This window comes from Pezoporus occidentalis, unplaced genomic scaffold, assembly GCF_034315485.1.
Source record: "Pezoporus occidentalis ecotype Australia unplaced genomic scaffold, CSIRO_AGI_Poc_V1 ctg199, whole genome shotgun sequence".
Classification (NCBI taxonomy): domain Eukaryota; kingdom Metazoa; phylum Chordata; class Aves; order Psittaciformes; family Psittacidae; genus Pezoporus; species Pezoporus occidentalis.
The window spans coordinates 355,375-375,261 of record NW_026913844.1 but is presented as its reverse complement, the minus strand read 5'-3'; the positions used below and the strand labels follow the sequence as shown (position 1 = coordinate 375,261).

At 49.7% G+C, this 19,887-nt stretch overlaps 2 protein-coding genes and 1 long non-coding RNA gene across 10 annotated transcripts in view; 1 reads left to right on the top strand and 2 right to left on the bottom strand.

Annotated features, from left to right (window-relative positions):
- The window catches only part of CBL (Cbl proto-oncogene), a 34,014-nt gene extending 24,568 nt beyond the window's left edge, over nucleotides 1-9,446 (bottom strand). The window contains exons 1-2 of the mRNA XM_062617625.1: nucleotides 9,174-9,446; nucleotides 2,020-2,267 (exon numbers count right to left, since the gene is read on the bottom strand). Of these exons, the coding sequence (XP_062473609.1) occupies nucleotides 2,020-2,267; nucleotides 9,174-9,320 (395 nt within the window). The 5' untranslated portion in view covers nucleotides 9,321-9,446. The remainder of the gene's footprint in view (nucleotides 1-2,019; nucleotides 2,268-9,173) is intronic.
- Nucleotides 9,447-9,816: 370 nt separating this feature from the next.
- On the top strand, nucleotides 9,817-12,479 carry LOC134163056 (uncharacterized). The gene is made up of 2 exons (XR_009964547.1): nucleotides 9,817-10,082; nucleotides 12,295-12,479. It is a non-coding gene; the product is annotated as an uncharacterized LOC134163056 (long non-coding RNA).
- Nucleotides 12,349-19,887, bottom strand: part of ARHGAP32 (Rho GTPase activating protein 32) — a 176,211-nt gene continuing 168,672 nt past the window's right edge. For all 8 annotated transcript variants that reach the window (XM_062617594.1, XM_062617593.1, XM_062617597.1 and 5 more), the window contains one exon: nucleotides 12,349-18,796. In XM_062617594.1, coding sequence (XP_062473578.1) covers nucleotides 16,547-18,796 — 2,250 coding nt within the window. In that variant the 3' untranslated portion in view covers nucleotides 12,349-16,546. The remainder of the gene's footprint in view (nucleotides 18,797-19,887) is intronic.

Sequence of the window (19,887 nt, the reverse complement as noted above, 5' to 3'; positions counted from 1 at the left end):
TAGTTAAAAACTGAAGGAACAAACATTCACCCACATCCGTAAGCACAGTGAATGCTCACACAAGCTGTTTCTCACCCTGTTCACAGCACCTTTACTCCTCTACTGTATTTTGAAAGTCAGAGAATAAACTGCCTGCCTTACAGCAAACACCAAACAGCATCCAGATTATACTGCTACACATTCTGTACACACAGCCAACAATGTGCCAAACCACTCAGTGCTAGATGACACACGTCTTGTGGCTATCAGAACTCTCAAAGCAGGACAAGCAGCTACAAGACATGGTGCTCCCAGCAGCTGTGCATCAGTCCACCTTGGATGGACACCTTGGAGAACCTCTAAAAAGTTTGAGAGGAAATACACAAAGAACAATATAGAAATAATAAATATAGAAAAAATATAATAGATATAGAAATAATATAGAAATATTGAATATAGAATAAGAAATACAATAAATCTAAATATAATAAATATAGAAATAATAAATACAGAATTTGTCAAGTGAGCAAGACAATTCTGATCCTACAGTCTAAAAGAGACTTCAGTCATTTCTAATCACTGGTCTGTTTGTCATTTGCATAGCTAGTGTGAAAGCTGCGCAGGTGTTTGCTACTCGCAAAGTAGTGCATTTGCTCTACACCAGCAGACATCTGGGGGAGGAAAATAAGAGCACAGACAACAGGAAACAAAGTGAATACTAAATATGAAGGAAAGGAAGACAGAAGCTTCAGGGACAACAGGAAAAAAAGTCAGGAAAAGTCAAGACAAAGCGACACTTCAGTACACCAGGTTAGATTTTTAAAGGCATGGCTTCGTAACACTGCAGACTAACACTGGCCACCCCTTGCAGGACATCAAGGGTAAACCAGATTGTTTTATATATACATACACTCCCATGAGCACATGTTCAGTGAATACCAGGTTTGGGTTACATTTGCTTTATAGGGTGCCCACAACCTTTGAGAAAGATTGTTTCTGTATCTGAAGTGTCTCACACCCTTGGAATATGTGAAGTCATTGATTCTTACAAAAGGAAAAAAGCCCGGTTTTTCTTCAGTTCCTGACAAGGTGAGAGGTTTTTCTAAATTTATTCACCTTAAATTATTACACATACTTTAAATCTAAAGGTGCCTTAAAGTGATCAGGCTCCAAAAGCTTATACAACCACAGAGTCTGATCCTGGAAGTGTGGCATTGAACAGAATCCCCAGCTGAAGCAAAAGGGCCATTCTTTGTGCAGGTATCTCTTGAACTGGTATTGGAATCATATGCAGTGACTGCTCCAACCACTTCCTTTTCTATTTGTGTATATGACAAAAATGAGGGAATTAAGAAAGTTAAGATGCTCGCTATCAGCACCCAGAAAAGGCTGCCTGGTATTTCCTCTTCGTGACAAACCAGTAACTGCTGCTTCCTGGGCTGAGCAGAAAGCAAATGAAGATCTACTGAAACTAGCCAGAATGTGATTCTGCTTTTACTCTTCTGTTTACAAGTCTCACCACAGTTGCTTCCCTGTTAAGCTGTTTACTCATAAACGGTGCAATTAGCAATTCCCCAAAGACTCCCATCACTGCTGTGAGAAAGCAAGCCTCTATTGGAATTCTGTTTCTGAAGTTCATATCTATTGATTTGGATTTCACCCACCCCCTTTTATCAATTAGTTTGGCTACAAACTGGCTAGGACGATTAACTCTTTGGAACCCTTTCTCTTTGCTTCTCTCTGAAAAGAACAAGGGATTGGAGGCAAGATGCTGGACTTAAGATTGACACAGCTATCGCTTACTTACTCATCAGATGTTCACAACACACACACAGTTAATCAGAACAAATATCACAGATACATTGCAAAGGGTTTTATATACCATTTTAGCCTACTTTGGGAGGTAACAGTAAGTGTTCTGGAAAGTAACACCACTTCTATGGGAGCAACACACAACACCATTTTCAAGACAAAATAATTTAAGAGCAAGCGGCTGCTCTGCAAAAATCATAACTATTGGAAATCATTTCTCGCCATTACCTAGGCTGAGAGTTCTCCTCATACATCCGCTCTTTCCCTTCCTTGAAAAGGCTGATGGTCTGCTTGGTTTTCTTCATCAAGTTCTCCATGAACACACGGAAATACTCGTTTTCTCCCAGGGTCTCCATCTTCCCCTCATAGCGCGACAGGATGGTTCGGAGATGCTGGTAGGTGTCAGGCAGCAGGTCTAGGATATAGGGTGGGCTGTTCTTCAGCGCCAGTTTTGGGTTCTGACACAAACGCACCACCTGTGGTTGATGGAGAAAAACCCACTTTGAAAACTTAAGAATAGGAAGCAGTGATCAGATGCTGAAACACAATTCGGTGTTACAAACACAATGCACTGAAATGTTCACTCGCAACAAACTCTATTTGTTGTGGATAATAACAACCATCAAGAAAGACAGAACTAACTCAAAGGAATTTTGTCTGTGCTAGACTGAGAAATAAGGTGCAGCATAGCAGATGCGGCAAGAAAAGTCTGGGTAAAAGTTTAGCTTGCAAGAACTCATGTCCACAGTTATGCATCAATGTATGTTATGCTGTTAGAAGCATACTTAGAGCATCAGTTATTTAGAACATCAGAACAACTGTTAGAACATCTGTTACGCTTCTGTCAGATGAATTTTGGGGCAAATCCAGGTTCTTCACAGTGATTTCTGTGGGTTTGCTTGGTTTTATTTTTCTAATAACATATCCACAGTGATACTAGGAATTAAAGGGTTATTAAATGACCTCAACCTGTCTTCCACTTGGCATACAACTAAACATCTTATTTTCCCTCCTTCCAAGCCACATGTGATCTATTTCTATTGTAGCAGCAAGATCACATATTCTCAAGGCTAAGAACTTGAATCTATTAACCCACATTTTGTGCATTCTACAGTGAATTTATGGGATCATTGACAAAATAATTCCAGGCACTTACTTTTGCATTACTTACTTAAGGCCCAAGTAACAAGTAGAATATTCCTGTTCAGGACTCACAAGCAATGCAATAGTTCTACCTGTACACACCCAAATCAGGATGCAAGCTGAACTGAATACAAGCCTTTATCACACAGGAACAGAGAGGTTACATGCCAGAAGCTCATGATAGCAAGTTTATGTCATAGGGGAGGACAAAGGAAGTCACTTTACCATCTACCATAGCCAAAATTTTCCATTATCTAGACTCAGAGAATGATAGAGATAACAGCAAAGTTAGTGGTGCACTTTCAGTTATAACAAGGGCTGAAACTCTGGAGCTGCAAGGCCAGTTTCAGATGGAGTTTACAAGCAGAGAACCAGCAGCTGGTATAGTCTTACTGCACACGAATGAGGTCTAAACTAATGACACTGCAAGGTACAAGGGCAATGAAGGTATCAGACAGTGTGGGGCTGCAGAATGCAAAGCTTAAGGGAAGTGGATAACAAAAAGTGAAAGAACCATCTAATGTCCTTTCACAGTACATCATTTCCACAACACGTTGTGAAACCTTCAAGAGGAATCGACTAGTTCCCTACAACGCATATTAAATACCTACTTCCCTCAAACACTTACATGCTGACAGCAAACAAAGTAATTTATTCTGAAACAGTGCTTTAGCATTTCACTTTGCCATTCAGGGTATATGCAGAAAGCAACCTTGTCAAGTGACATCTCCAATTATATCTGACTTACAGTAGTGCTTCTAAGAAGAGCTCACTGAGAAAGATTCAGTCTCAGTGCAGAGAAAGTGGATCAAAAGTCAAAGAGAAAAATCTGACTGCCATTAAAAGAATGACGTGCCTAAAAAAGCCTCTGCAAGAACACATGGAAAACTCCTGCCACAACTTTCCTCCCATTTTGAAGAGGCTGCCACGGTCCAGATAAGGAGATGGATGGTCAGACAACTGACTTACGCAGGTCATTCTGATGCCTGAACTCCTGTGAACACTGCACGACGAAGAACATCAACTGATTGAGGCAACACACTTGTCCCCTGAATAGAACCTGCTTCACCGTGCAGCATGAGTAAGTTCTAAATCTGCTTCTCAGACACAGCAGAGTTGTGCTGTGGGCAGCAAAACCTTGTTTTCAGACGGATTTATTTCTCTTTCTTTTCCCCAAGAGAAACTGGTTATTACACATTTTAAACCCTTAACAAAAACACAGTCAGCTCTGATGAAGCAGCCACATTAAGCATCACAGTATGTACTTCTCCCTGTTGTCTGTAATAGGAAACAGTTTGGCTGTTACCCCTTGAAAATACCCAGCTACAGAAGCAGCAGACCCACTGTGCTGCTGTCATGTAACAAACCAGTAGCAATGAGGAAAAACTTCTCCACAGCAGGAGCAAGTTCCCCATCCCCATAGCCTCTATAGGAATGTTTCCCAAGAAGTGATTTGCAAAGATACCTCAAATAGTTAACAGAAAGGCCAAAACCGCTGGGATTTTACTATCAAACGAGCTGCTTTATTTACCATCTAAGCCAAAAACTGCTCAGAGAAGCGTTTAAATAAAGCTATGGAAGTAGAAACTGCTGCCTCTTGAGCAGACTTGGTAACTTCCTAACAGGAGCAACAAAACCAGTTGCGTTCTGCTTGTTTCTCAAAGTGTGCACTTGCAGCATGGTGACAACGGCAAAAGGAATGTTCCCAGCCCTGGGAACAGCTGCCCCTTAGCGAGCTCCCCTGCCTCACACAGGGACCAGCAACGTGGAAGGGAACTGAGCAAAGAGCAGCAAGCGTTTTCAGTTAGGTGGGCTGGCAACACGCGCAAGCAATCCGTGTTTTTAAGGTACCATCCCAACTCATCCTGGCTTATGCTTTATTTGTTCAGGAACAAGGCTTTTAGGGAGACATTTTCTGCTTTTTAGAAACACCAATAAAGCATCTCAAACTCGGCACAAAGAGTCTAAGAGACTGTGAAGAAGCCCAAAATTGCCTGATTTTCATTTTCCAGCCTCAAGAGAAGAAAATAATAGAAACAAACCCTCCCTCAGTTTTGAGGCAAGAATCTGTTATCTCCTCACTCGAGGAAACAAGTCTCAAGCAGATTTTCTAGGCCTGGAACTGAGTCTTTTCCCTCAAGACTCTTCAGCTTGTCTTGCCTTGTCTCTGGATGTAAAACATCCCCCTTCAGTACCGCTTCGCTAGGCTTGCAGAAATAAAGCCACTGGGTAACCAGTGTAGGGAACAGTGACACTAGATAAGAAAGCGCTGTCACAGGCACAACATATACATAACCTGAGAAAACACAGCAAGAACCAGCTTATCTGAACACTGCAGTCCAGTTATGCAGCTGGATTAGGTGCATGTTAGTAGAAGCAAGAAAGAAGCACCTGAGAAAAAACAAGATACCTAAGCAAATGTACTCATTTAACAATACCCAGTATTTGTTAGGAAGGGCAGAGAATGCAGCTTAACAAACCTATCCAAACTGCCACTCGCCAGCTGTCCTCCAACACACCCCAAATCCCCCTCTCTCAGCTTCCTGTCTGCCCATCCCAATCCTCTCTTCCCATTTTGCTCATCCCCAGCCTCACACATGAAAAAGCTGGTGCCAGCCTGCTTGCTGCAGCCATTGGTACAGCACCCTGCTTCTTGCTCAGGCAGAAAGTCCCCAGCACAGACACCACCTACCTGCTAGCCTCAGGCAGGGGACAGTGTTTAACTAACAGGCCCCCAATATGCTTCTGTGCCAGATGACCATTTTCCCCTTCCAGCTCAGACCTCTTCTTCAGCACAGTTCTGAAAGGCCATAGTCTTTTCCTTCCTTTAAGAACTAAATAAGCACCTTCTTGACTAAAATCACGTCCCATTTCATCCTAAGCCAGCAGCAAAAAGAAAACCTACTCAAAGGTCCCTTATCTCCTGCTGAATTTGCATTTGGCCTCTCCTCTACTTACAATGAAGGTGACCTAGAGTGGCATTTCTCTATATCAGTTTTAGAAACTGAATGGTATCAGTACGCTGTCTGGAGAAGCTTTATCTCAAAGCTTGTCTTCCTCCTCCATCTCTTGCTGCATGTACTCTTACCACTTTTCTGCTACATCCTTTATACCTCATCCTGAGTGGCTCACAACTACACACCACCAATTCTTCCAATAGAAACCACAGCAATGAACTCAAGAGGTCTGCATTACCTGCTGCCCAGATCACATTCATAAGAACTGACTTGTAATTTCATCCTTTTGGGTAAAAAATAGGAATTGTTTCCACCAGCCAATACATTGTATGTTTCTTACACTAAACACTGTTTTATTTGCTAAACACAAGGAGCAGATGAGTTTATTATAAGCAGAATAAAACCAAACTAACAGCAGTTCCTCCCACTGGCACTAATCTATACTCTTGACTAGGTTCAGGACACTGCAAGGAAATTGCTATCCTGCTATTCATCATTGCAGGCTAACAAGATACTGGACAATGCATTCAGCTTCCAAAGACACACTTAACCCCTATAAGCACAAAACCATCACTGAAGGTGAACAACCTGCTGCACAGGGATGAAAAGGGCTACTTGATGTCCATGCTCTCCATGTGTTCACATGCAACTGTGGGAGGAAGAGTCAGGACTGACAGAGATTAGAAACTTGAAGCAAAAGGAATCCATGTCAGGCAGCTTATGGAGAACATTATGGGGAAAATATTTGGACAAGAATCAACTTGCATAGGAAATTCATCAGTCACATCTGAAAACAGAGAAGCACGAATGCTTTGACAGCACCAGCTGATTATGCAGACTTAACGAATCAGGTCATGAATGTAGCGTACGCACACAGACACAGCTCTGAAAGGCAAACACATCATCTATTAAACATGCTCACAAGCATTTCTTTGATTTGCACCTGTAATGTCATTTCTTGGCCCAGAAAACTAACCCATTTTCAACACTTCCCATGCATTCAGCCTTTCTCACCACTGGTTTCACAAGGACTATGTCTGCCTGGCAAGTTGCTACACTACTAAAAAGATGTTTAATTCAGATGCGTGCATGAGTATAACCGAAGTCTAATTGAAATGTGGAAGGCTTTTCGCAGCCAAATCTTTCCTCTTGTACAAATCAGACTGAACAACTAACTCCTTATGCCTTTAAAAATTAAACCTACACATCAATGTTTTCAGATGCTGCCCTGCCAGGGCACATTTAAGAGTTTTCTTTAACAGATACAACAGTAGCCTTGGCTTTTCTATCAGTGATATGGTGGAGAGGGTATACAGCCAAAGACTAGGTGTGCAGATCTAAAGCTGTGAAAGTACCCACCCCACACTAAACCATCCCACTGCAATTCCAAATGCCAAGGTAAGGACATTTTCCTTTGACCAGACCAGGTTATGAGGTCAAACCCAGGTTGACATTCACATCCAAATCGCATGCACAAGAAGGAAGATGCGCATTCTCACAAGTTGTACCTGCAAGTTAAACCTGAGGATCACGTTTCCAGGCTCAAACTACCTTTCCCACAGTAGCAGTTATGCTTGCCTTCAATGTTTGTAAGAGAGCCACTGGCACCTCTCAAAAGACTTTCTTCTTCATCCCAGTCTCCCTCTGTAGAAGGTGATCAAAGCTCATCACAAGCACAGCAAGGCACAGCTAGACACCATGCCTTTGGTTGAGCCAGCCAACACAAAGTGATTTCTTGGCATGAACATGATTTAGTATGTCCTTAGAAACATCACCTGCTCTGCGTGCTTTGGGATTTACTGCAGGAGATTCAGACCCTGCATGGATAAGCAACGCAGGGAAAAGAGAAAGAAAAGTTGAAATGCATAAGCCTGCCAGGCTCCGGGATGAAGGGTGCCCATCAGCCCTGCTTGCTCTGGTCGCAGAGGGGAAGAAGGCAGCAAGGTGACACTCCCCAAGGACTGGAGGCATCTTTGCCAATGCTTTTACCCTGCGGTACTTTTAGGGCCCTGAACCCAGCATTACAGAATGCACTGCATGTTTTAGCCTCAATTCTCAGGGCTGAACAGTAGTAACATGAAAGGATCAATCAAAATCCCAGGGAAAACATCGGAGGATGTTTATTTTATGCCCACTTCTGGAAGCCTGTGCTCACTTCCTGGGCCTCCTGTAAGTAATGGAGCATTCACTAACATCTCATCATCCTTGAAACAATGGATTTACCAACACACCCAGCCAGGCTAGTACATCACTTGCCTCACTCCATCACACCATGGGGCCAAAACGTCTGCTGTCCTGCCCCTGTCAGTAGCCATTCCCTGGCATTATAAGAGGTGGAGAAGGGGAGAGTCCTAATGACCCTAGAGTGTAGTGCCCTGCATAAAGGCATAGGGCTGTAAGATGGCCTTTCCAATCCCTGCACCACAGGTTCTCATTATTTAATGTCAGATTTCATACCGATTTATCTTTGCATAACTGCACGCATTCACTGCACATAGGGTTTTAGTCAGACTTTTATGATTTTTTTTTATCAGGGTCGCAGGAAAAGGTTTTGTGCTGAGCTCGGTAATGTGGCCCCATTGATTCAGCATAACCTGAACTGCCACAAAGCAGATGCTCAGCTTTACCATGCAGTACCCACACAGCAGGCTCTGCCACAGGCCAAAGCTCGCCTTCAGACAAACAACTCCTAGATTCCTCCCTCGTGCAGTTATACCCAGGTAGGATTTCCTACTGCTGCCGCCACCAGGATGCACCTGCAGCTCCCTACCGCACCTCGCCCATACAAGAATACAGCGGTACAACCCCCTGATCCTCTTGAGGCAGGTCCGCATCCTCCATCCCAAACCTTCCCCTCTATTTCCAGCCTGTTCCCTTCCACAGCCCTGCGTGCAGCTCATCCCTTACGGAGCTGCTCTTCCCTGTCCACACCTTCCGATCTCCACATCCCACTCCCATCCCGCTTCCGGCCTCTCTTCCACCGCATACCTGTCCACCAGCTCCCACACCCTCCCCTCCCCAAAGCACTGCTCCCATTCCTGCCCCCGTACAGCCCTCGCCCCCCACACACGCTTCACCCCGGCCCCACAGCTCTCTACCCCACAATTCAACCCTGCAAACCCCTGCAGCTCCAGGCTTACCTCAGCCCCCACATCCAGCCCGACCCCGATCCCCAGCCCAAAGCCCTTCTCCTCGACCCTACCTCAACCGACAAGTCCCGCTTCCGCCCCAGCCCGACCCCCCGGAGCCGCCCCACGGCCCGACCCCCCGCTCCGGGCCCACCTTGTCCATGAGCTTCCAGCACTTCTCCACCATCTTCTTGTCCACGGCGCCGGGCTGGTGCGGGCCGAGGTGGTGGTGGTGCGGCTGGAACGCGTCCTTCATGAGCCCGATCAGCCCCCCGGGGCCCTTCTTCAGCGGCGCCGACATGAGGACGGCGCGGGGGCGGGGGGCAGCCGCGAGCGGGCCCACACCCGCGCCCGGCCCGTCCCCCCCGTCCTGCACCGGGCCTCGGCCCTGCAGGACAACCGGACGTGCGGCCGCTCCCGGGGGCCGGGCAGGGCCGGGCCGGGCAGGGCAGGGCAAGGCGGCGGCAGCGGGAGCCGCGGGCGGTGGCGGCGGTGGCGGCGGCAGTGGCGGGGGCGCCCGGCTCCAGCGTGGCCCCGCCCTCCGCTCCGGACACGCTGCGCGCTGATTGGCGGGACCGCCCCCTCGGCCTGGGAGGAGCCGGCGCTGATTGGCCGGTACCAGCGGCCGAGGGAGGGGGAGCGGGGAGAGCCGCGGCCCGTCCGCCAGGCCCCGCCCGGCTGCCGTAGCACAGGCGAAGGGCGGCGGCGAGGGCGGCGCGGCCGCCATGTTTGATGAGGGCGGGCGGGGCGGGGCGCGGTCGCCATGGGAACGGCGAGGGCCGCGCCTGGGGCGGGCCCGGCTGAGGGGCCCGGTGGCGGTACCGTTCCGAAGGGTGCGGAACGGGATCGGTTCCCGTTTCCAGGAGCAGGTTCCCGTTTGTTCGAAGGGCCGAAAGGGGAAGGGCACGGCCGTGTGCACACAGGGGGAGAGCGGGCAGAGAAACGGAACCTTTCCGAGCTGACAGCACCGAACCTGCGGCGATCATGGCGTGTGCTCAGTTCCGGGTCTTCGCTGCCTTCAGATCCTGTTTTCAGCCTCCTTCCTCCTGCCTGTTGGCTCCTGGTGAGTTCTCGCCCAGCGCATGGCGTGCTGAGGCATGGGATGAGCAGGACAGAGCAGCACCAGGTGTAGGGAAGGAGCCCTGCACACATCGCTTGTTAAACTGCCTCGATTTTACTGCCTTTGGTAAATACGGCTTTAAAGCCTCGTCTGGCTTTAATTACCTGGGCAAATTTTCCTCAGGATTATATCGACCTCAAATATGTCAGCGCTTATTGAGGCCGTGTTCCTGAGGCTTTTCCCATTAGGTGCTAATGGATCCTGGCGAATAGTCAAGCCGGCTTGACCACCGGAGGGTGCCCGAATACCACAGGTACCTGGCGAGAGGGCTGAGGAGGGGAACACCAGCTTTGTGGAGCAAAAATCGCCATGGCCCCGGTCCAAAGAGATCAGGGAACGTGCTTGAGCGATTGCATTCCCAACTGTCTGCTTCCCTGGGCAGGATTCACTCCACCTTACAGCTGTGTTTCTATACGAGGCTTCAAGCAAAGGGGGCTTCTGCCCGGGACGATGCCCTCCCTGCAGGAAGGAAGAGCCAAGCACCTCTTTGCTTCTATCCCTCAGGCCCATGATGGGGATGGGCACAGCTGCACTGGAAAGCCACGTCCTGCTGGTCGAGTGTGTCTCGGTGCCTCTGGCTCTCCGTGTGCATCTCATGCATGTATGGCTGCGGGCAAGAGCAGCCTTTAGGTCCCAAGGCAGGCTTCCCCTGGGCCAAGAGCTGCTCTTGGCTCTGCCCCTTCCTTCTTCCCTCTGGCTGCAGAAAGAGAAGCACTGGAAAATGGCACTGGAGGTTAACGTCCTGAAAGAGCCCCTGGGTAAGGTTGGAAGGAGCCAGGGGCCACGCCAAGCAAGGGATGCTGTGGTGGGGAACCCCCCTGGAAGTGCTTCCTTAGCACAGTGCTGGGCTGAGACAAAGAGGAGGTTTCTTGCTATGGGATTAACTCTTGTTCAGGCAAGCCTTGGAGCCATGTGTAGGCTGAGGTGGTGTCCACATCCCCCTTGGCTTTGGGAGCAGAGAGGCTAGGAACAAATCACTGCTGGTCTGATGCTCCAAGAAGGTACTGGGCAGGGAATAGCCACCCAGTATGGTTTGGATGGTGCCCTTTGCCTGCCTGTGCTCAGGCCAAGGTTGTGGTGTGGGTCACCTGGCAGGAAGCACATTGTCCCTAGGGCATCCCTGTGCATCTCAGGCTTGCTGTTCCTTGGAGGTACATGAGCTGGCAGGCAAAAGCTGACAATGAAGGGCTCAGGCAGAGGCTTTGGGACCTGGAGGAGGTACCCGAGCGAGACACTCATGAAGCTGAGGGCAGAAGTGGGAGGGAGGGGGCAGTGCCACAAAGCCAGACAAGTTTACCCCACCTTTCCTTTTGGCCTTGACCCCTCAGTCCCAAACCACCCTGCTGTTGGCTAGCCCTTCTGCCTCCTATGTTGTCAGCACACAAAGGCTGACTCATACAGATGCCTGTATTCAACACAGGCAGAGATTCCCCTGCCTCCAAGAGGCATTCCCTTGCCATTTCCATTAGTGCTCGAGAAGGGGCTGCTTTCAGCAGAGGTAAAACCTCAGGCAGAGGTTTGCGGTCTTTGCCACATGCAAAACTCTGCTCATTTTCACTCTCCCACGCTCCACAGAGGCAAAACTTTCCCTCCAGGGCTTCCCCCTGCCCCCGGCATCGTCACAGCCCTGCCAGGCAGGGAGAGGATGCAGATAACTGCTTCTGCTGTGTCACCGAGGTGACACAAAAGGGTGTGTGATTAAGAAACGCTCTCACTGCTCCCTGTACACGCCAAGTCCTCTGTTGAGGACTGACAGAAGCCCTCACAGTGTTAAGAAAGTATGAAATTAGCTTCCTTTAATCATTCTTTCGCTGTAATTAACTAGGAACAATATTACACTGGTGCCTAGAATCCCTCCTGGCCAACTCTAAGGTGGCCTGTGCCATCTGTTAGTCCTCACTTCATCTGCCACGTGCCTTGCGTGCAAGCACCAAGCTGTTTCTCCTCTCACTGTCCCGCTGGGCAGGAATAAAGGGAGGCTCAAAACCCCAGGATGGTTTATTTGTGGGTATAGAGTATGCCACGGCCATAGGAGCAACTGCAGAGATGAGCAGGGCTTAAGGTGTTTTGTGATGGCTTTGGAGGATGAACACAAAGTTACCTTTGGAGATGCCTCCTAAACATGGCTCTGAAGCAGTTTTTCCTATGCTTTAAGGATATACAATTAACAGATGAGGCAGAGGCAAAAAGAGACACAAACACAATGGAATAGTTTATAACCTGGCTTGATTAATGCTGTCAAGTTGCACATCTGAGTGTGAGCTCAGTGGGACTGTTGCTTTTGTTTAATACCACAAGACACCTCAGTCTGGATTGTTGCATTACAGTACAAATAAAAACCAGAAACAAAACCACATCTGCATCATACAAGGTGAGAAGATGAGAATCCTAAATATTTACAGAGAAGGGCAAGGGGAGAAAACCACAAAAAATATTTACATAAAAATACAGGAGCTTGTCAGCATATACATTTTACACCAGTTCACAAAAAAAGACACTCTATAAATTAAAGTGAAGGGAACTCCAAAGGGAACCCAAGACTTTCTGCGAGGTTTTTCTCTCATGCGGCTCAGGGAAAGAAAAATCAAGTCTTTTACAGCAGGAAAAGGAACTGCAAAACAACCCTTTCCTCCTCCCTCCCCACAACCGGATGAGGCAAGGCTCCACACACACAGGTTTTATGTCTGTTGGGACCAGACCATGCCTTTCACCATCAGGGATCTGCAGCACGAGGCTCTGGGGAAACTGCTGCTCTCCTAAGCTGCCTCTAAGGGAAGCAAACCAGGTTTTCATCCATGTTTCCTAATGCTTCAGTCACTGTACTGATGACCAGAGTACGCATGAGGGTCTGTCCCTCTCTGGAGGTAGAGAGGAACAGCAGGTTTTCAAGTTGGTTTTGGTTTGGTGCAGCAACTTACTACCACTGTGCAATCCTTACTGACCCCCCCCCCCCGCCCTTCAAACGATGAGCATAAAGCCAGGACCTCTGGAAAGACAATAGGCACAAAGTTGTGGGTGTTTTGTCTGGGCATATAGATTTCACCTGATAAAGACTCTTTAAAAGGGAGACATTAATGCTTTACTTAAGACTTCACAGGGACTAGGTCCTCATTACCCAACATCTGCACTCCCCCTGGCTCTAAAGTCTCTGCTCTGAAGCAGAGGTGACAATCCAGTGTCACCTGCGTGCGTTAGGGAGAACCTTGGCTGGAAACCTGGGAAGTGGCAATTTCAGATGCAGACAGCTTGTGGCAACTTAGAAGGGTGTTACTTCAGAACACAGCCGCTTGTCGTACCACTGGAGATAGGGCTAGGCAAGGAATTACTACTCTGGGCAGAATGGGACTTGCAATAAGTGTTTTTTGTGTTGCCCTCCCATTTCTCTGCTAGGACACTAAGAACTGAACGACCAACTCACAGGTCCTACTCACACATCTGGTGTAACCCCCCCCTCCTCACCCTGATGCGTGATGCCCTCTGTAAGCTCAGCTATGATTTGGGGATGTTTTGACTTGATGCTGACTCAGTTGATGAGGATAACCACAGTACAAAAGGACTGCATAGTTCACTGTATGGCTTTGTGCGGGGTGGATGCGGGACGCCTCCTGAATTGTACTCAATGTTTAAGCCATGGGCAGTAGCTACACTAAAAGAAAGGTGCTGGTGTACTATTCTCTGGGAAAAGCTGGTGCCTTAACCTTGCTTTCTGTTTGCCTTTTTGCCCTTGTGGCTCAACACTAACGTACAGCAGTTACTTTGGGCTCTCGGAGAGCTTGCAGCCCTTGAAGTACGCGCTCATGTGGCTGTGTGCAGAGGGACAGTAAGTTCTCTGATGCCTTTTTTAGATGGAGACCTTATTCTCAAGAGGAAGGCTGCGTGTAGCAGCCACCTCACTTCCAGAAGCCCTTTACAGCTTTTCCTTCCCATGGGTGACAGGGTACTTGGCACCTCACACAATGCACCGAGCTGCAGGGCCCAGGCTCAGGCAGGAGTAGTGACAAGCCCGTAAGGAACAGAAATTGTCCAAGGATGGCACTAGAGGGAGACAGTGGCTTTGAGCAGGAAAATCCAGGGAGGCATTGACAATTCCTGGGAGCTGGACTCAGCTCCCTCATAGCAGGATAGTCCTGGTTAACCTAAGGCCAAACTGGAGGTTAGGAGAGTTGCTGTGGGGCAGGAGTGGGGAGTTAAGGCTTCCACAGAGAGAGAAGGTTGACCTCCAGCTCTCATTACCTGAATCCCAAATAGCCTGAACCAAACACGTTGTCCCTGCTTTGACTGGAGATCTCAGCAGGTAACTTGGCAGTTGTGGGGAGACTGTACTACAATGCCTGAAGACTGCTACTAGTCCTAATACAACACACACCTCTATTGAGAGAGCAGGTACTCAACAGTGGACTCACTTGGTGCGCTTGCACTGAGGAACCCGGACAGGTCAGCCCTTCCCTATGGAGTCAGCTAGCAATGCCCAACATGGCTCACCTCGTGGCCCCTTTCTATCTATTCTTGTTACTTTTCCTCCAAAGAAAACATTACAAAACCCTGACCCCTCTAACCTGGTGATGACTCCCAAGGAGATGGTGGTAACCTGGCTCACACTGCTGCTTTTTCCTTTATCCCATTCCCCCCCACTGCTGCCAGATTCAGTTGTGTAACACCGCAGAACCACTCTTCTCAACATGATGTTTAAACCAACAGCACTGCACAATGAAACAGGACCAGGAGGTGGTGCCACTGCAACAGCCCCAGATGGGGCTACATGATGAAAAAGAAGTTAAAGGCTAGGTAGCAACTAGAAACAGGCTTTCTTTGCGATTTAAAACAGCCATGGAAGTTTTGTTCTATCATTGTGAGCTTTAACAGCTGTGTGCTGACTGCAGAACCTCCAGGGTTTTAATAAAACGTTTAAGAGATTCAACACGGGTAGAAAAGCTCTTCCTTCAACCACACAGAACAGGAATGGCCTTGGAATTTCTTGGTGAACATGTAAAAACTAATTCAGTCTCAAGTATTGCTTGCAAAGCCCTGCTTAATGAAATGGATGTGCTTTATAAGGTGAGGTTGTAGGGCATCCTGGGATGCCCATTTTTCTTCTCTTTGACAATATGGAAAGCTTTTAAATACCTAGGACAACGTGGTTAGGGTATTAAAGAGCGCACTGACCTTCTGTCCCTACTGCTAACTGAACACTGGTATGAGCTTCTATTGCAATACGGGAGGCAACGCTATTTCACAGCACACAGACATCACGTAACTAACTCTGTATGTGCCACAGCTTCACAGGGATCCCCCTGCCAACACAGAACTTAAAGGTTACAGAAAGCCATGTCCTGGAGACCTTCCTTGAGGTCAACAGGAGCATTCCCTGATCTAAGAGCTGCAGAATCTGGCCCGGGGCTAATAGCTGGTCATGCAGGTAACTCCACACTTACACAGTCATTCCCAGCTGGTATGTCTGGCTCCAATTTACAAGCTGGACAGAACGCTTAAGAGACTTTATAGTATTGTTTTGTAGAGATGATGCTGTCTGGCCAGCCACAACACAGCATCACATTGCCTGGACCGGAGACAGCCTAGCAGTAAAGAGGAATTGGCATGAAATGGGCGTGCTGTTCCCAAGGGGTGTGCATGGTTTGGTGTGGTTTTGTGTTGTTCCTTTTGGTATGCGAAATGCAAACTGCCCTACTTGGCTCCCATAGAAATTGCAAGTAATTGATTTCTTGTAGTCAGAAACAGCTTGGAAGTGAGCAATTTAGACTGTGTGCTGTATTCTGAGCTTGCTTCAGAGCCTATTCCACAGGCTTCAAGTGAAAACTGGCTCCCACCCACTTCAAAGCAATTGAAATGGATCCACGAGGCCTAAGCACTAATTTTCAAGGGAGACCTCAGCATTTATCAGGAAAATACTTGGGAATTCTTCCCCCCCCATCCAGTTCTTGCTGTGCAACCTTGTGGGGGGGCAGAACATTGGTTTTCCAAGGCCTGTATGGAGCCCCTTGCTGAGAAGCTGGCAGTAGGAAGGGAAAAGAGCTGCATGCACAGTTCCTCATGCATGGGGAGGACGTGGCGCTAACTGCCAATGGCAAAGGTGGGGAAGGACAAGCATTTCCTCCCCTCCCTGCCCCAACAGCATCTCTTTCAGCTCTGCCCGGCCTCTCTGGCAACGTCTGTGTGCCAAGAGCCTGCCCTATCATTCCAGTTGTCTCAAAACTACATGGAAAAGCTCTATCTCTACTACATAAAAACAGTGAGTGGCGGGGCTGGGGTGCTGCAGGGGGGTTTGCTTTGCTCATCGGGGCAGGATTGGTTTGTGTTTGTGGGGTTTTTTTTCCATCACTGAAAAAATAAAACAGTCCACTGTCCAGCAGAGGCTGCTTAGACTCTATCCCACCTTCCCCCCCACCAACTCACTCGACATGGACCTCTGTTTCAGGCCTCTGCAAACACAGCTCCGTTGGGAGGAAGGCTCCCTGGCCGAGCGCCGTGGCGTAAGTTCTACTGTGCACATGGGTAAAACTGGGGGGCACAAACCCCCCTCCTCCAACATAGCCCCCTCTTTGGTGCTGAGGCATGGTATGGTAATCCTCCAAATTATCATACTGGGACACCACAGTCATAGTGCTTTGGCGTTTCCCAAGGGTTTGGTACGGGTAGAGCAGGGCTGAGTCCCTCTCCATGGGGTCGGGGTGCTGCATTCTGAGGCTGTGGCTCCGTTCGGGCTTGGGCGGCGGTGCCATAGGGGAGGCAGCGTGTTCCTCTTCCTTATAGCAGTCTCTGGAGTGTTTCTCCATGGACGTGGTGGGTCTGCCTCGAGACCTCTCCAAGTCTGGCCTGTCCTCTGCCAACCTCACCTCCTTGTGGTTCAGTCTCAGGGTCTCCTGGTTCCCCGGGATGTACTTGCTGCCCGCATGCTGGTAACCGATGGGCTCAGAGGGCTCGGGGCCACCTTTGGGCCTGTAGTCGGGATAAGGGGGCCCGTTTTTGGGTTCAGAAGGCTGCCTATGGCTCGCTTCCTGCTGCAAGTGTGTCCTGTGTTCGTTTGTGCTGCAGCCTGGCTCATGAAGCTTCCTGTTCCGGATGCTGCTCTGCTTCTGGGGAAGGGATGGCTTCTCTGACTGCCCATTCCCGTAGGCCCCGTGGTAGTGGGCTCTCTCCAGCTCTGGCTCAGGGTGCTGCATGTAGTAACGCTCCTCGCCCTCGGGCGTAGCTGCTTTGGCCGGGTACCTCCCCTCCTTCCCTTCTGCCACGGTGAGGAGGCCAGTTTTCCCAGGATCTGACTTGCTGCGCAAGTGTATCACATCCAGTCCTCCCAGATCCTCCTGCAGCAGTGGGGCCACGTTATCATACTGGGACATCACCGGCCCTTTCACCTTCTGGCGCGTGCGGCTCTCCCGGCGAATGGACTGCATGCGGTACTTCTCCATGTCCTCCAGGTCCCAGGACATGTACATGTGCTTGATGTCTGGGGCAGGTGGCACGTCTCTGCTGATGAAGCTGTGCTCTTTGCCTGCAAGGTGGCCGATGAGGCCACCCCGAGGGTAGGCTGACAAGCTGGGGTAGCGGTACAGGCCCTTGCTCTGCAGCCGTGAGGCATAGGAGGCAAAGTCTCGGCTGGGCAAGGGATGGAAAGGCCGGACCCGCACGGTGCTGTAGGGATCCAGGTCGTAAAAGCTCCCATCAGCAGTGGTGTAGTAAGAGGATGCAGAAGAGCTGGAGTAAGGGCTGTACCGGTAATGCACCCTCCCGTTCTCAAAGTAAGGCTGCAGCTGAGTTACGTGGTAGTCGGAGTGGGGCTGATATGGCTTGTACTGATAGAGGGGCCGCGGGCAGTACACTGGCTCATCATCCGGAGGGACCTCGGTCCGTGAAATGGGAACAGAGCGGATAGCGGAGGCAGCAGGGGTGGGCACGTGCAGCGACTGCACCCTCCGGATTGTGGGGTAGGGGGGAGCATCCTCGGCATAGCCGGCGCTGCGCAGCCCCGTTGGGCTCACGGAGGACACAAACTCTCTGCGAGGCTTGGAGTGCAGGGCAGAGGTGCTCTTCCCTTGGGTGGTGTAGGTGTTGTAGCGAGTGCCCGCAGACGCGGGCGTCTCGGAGCGAGGAGGGTAGGCTTGGTGCTGGTCGGGCTTGCTGTGGTACATGTGCGGAGGAACGCTCTCGGGCCTGTACTGGTGGACGGAAGCTGGTTTGTGGTGCAGGTAGCTGTCTGGACCAGAGGGCTCGGGGATGCTCTCTGGCTTGGGATGCGGCACGTACACGGTCTGCAGGGAAGCGTGCTTGGGAGGAGGGGGCGGTGGTGGCGGCGGCAGCAGGGCTTCCTCCATGGAGGAGGCCAGCATGGAGGAAGAGAGGAAAGCGTGGTAGTTGGAGTTGTTGATGGGGTCTGCGTTGTTCGAGTGCATGGCGGCAGCGATCTTGCTCTCCAGCGTTCTCACAGGTGGGACAGGGGGTGTGAAGCTGTAGGAGGGGTGAGTAGGGACGGACTCAGACCGCAGGTGCAGCGGGGGAGCCCTCGTCATCTCCCGAGGCTTTTCCACATGGCTCTGGTGACCCGTGGGCACAGAAGAGGAGGAGCAGCGGGTGGTGGAACTGCCTTCTGGGACAAAGCCAGGTGTGGGCTCCGGTGGCTTCTCAGGTGTGGCTGTGGCCCATACCTACAGAGAAAGAACTGGTTAGACACAAGTCTTCCCCCTCCCGTTCTGTACTTAAAATCATAATGGATTAGTTCAGTTTAAGTTCTGGTTTGCTCTGGAGAGCTGCTGTGCCTCTGGAAAAGAGGAGATGTGGAAGCTCCCCCACTCTGCAAAAGCAAGGGGCTGGCGGTGCCTCTGGGAGGTGTTGGGACCCATCACAAGTGGCAATCTAGGGCAAGGGGAGAAGCTGTCTGTCTATAGCAACAGGTTGAAACTTCTCCACAGTGTTTTGCTTACAAATACACTTAGTCAAATGAAAATGCACCTGGAATTAAACTCCTCACACCCTGGTGAGCAGCTCAAGGGATACAGCAGAAACCCCTTCTTTAAACGCGGCTATGGTGCTTCAGACAGGCTGCAGCAGCTTGGATTTCTGACTGGATGTCCAACCCTCATGCAAGGAATCTGAGGGCATAGTCAATCTCAGTGCAGAATCCTAGAATCCCAGGTTAGAAGGGACCTTAAGGATCATTTGGTCCAACCTTTCAAGGCAAAGCATGACCTAGACTAGATGTCCCAGCACCCTTATCTTGGAGTGCCCAGTGTTGGGGAATCCACCACAGGAGAGGATGCAGAAGTTCTCGCTTGGTTCTGAGCACTTCTGAACTAGCATTCCCTGTACCAGTTACCCCAGCAGATACCTTTCTTAAAGCCCTTAAAGCCAAGGGGAGCAGTTCAGTTTGGATATAAGGAGGAAGTTCTTTACTGTGACGGTGCTGAGGCACTGGCACAGGGTACCCAGAGAAGTGGTAAATGCCCCATCCCTGGCAGTGTTCAAGGCCAGGCTGGACAGAGCCCTGGGCAACCTGGTCTCCTGTGAGGCATCCCTGCCTGCGGCAAGAGGCTGGAACTGGATGAGCTTTAAGGTCCTTTCCAGCCCAAACCATTCCATGATTCTGTATTGGGGTGTTCCTGAGGAAATCCTGCACTGCCTTCCTCTAAGCCTGGCTCTGGTGGGATTCCCAGCATCCTGTGACTCCCCTGCCTTGTGCCATTTGGAATGGGACTCTCCCAGAGCTGAGCCTCCTATGATTACAAGCCCATGTGAGGCT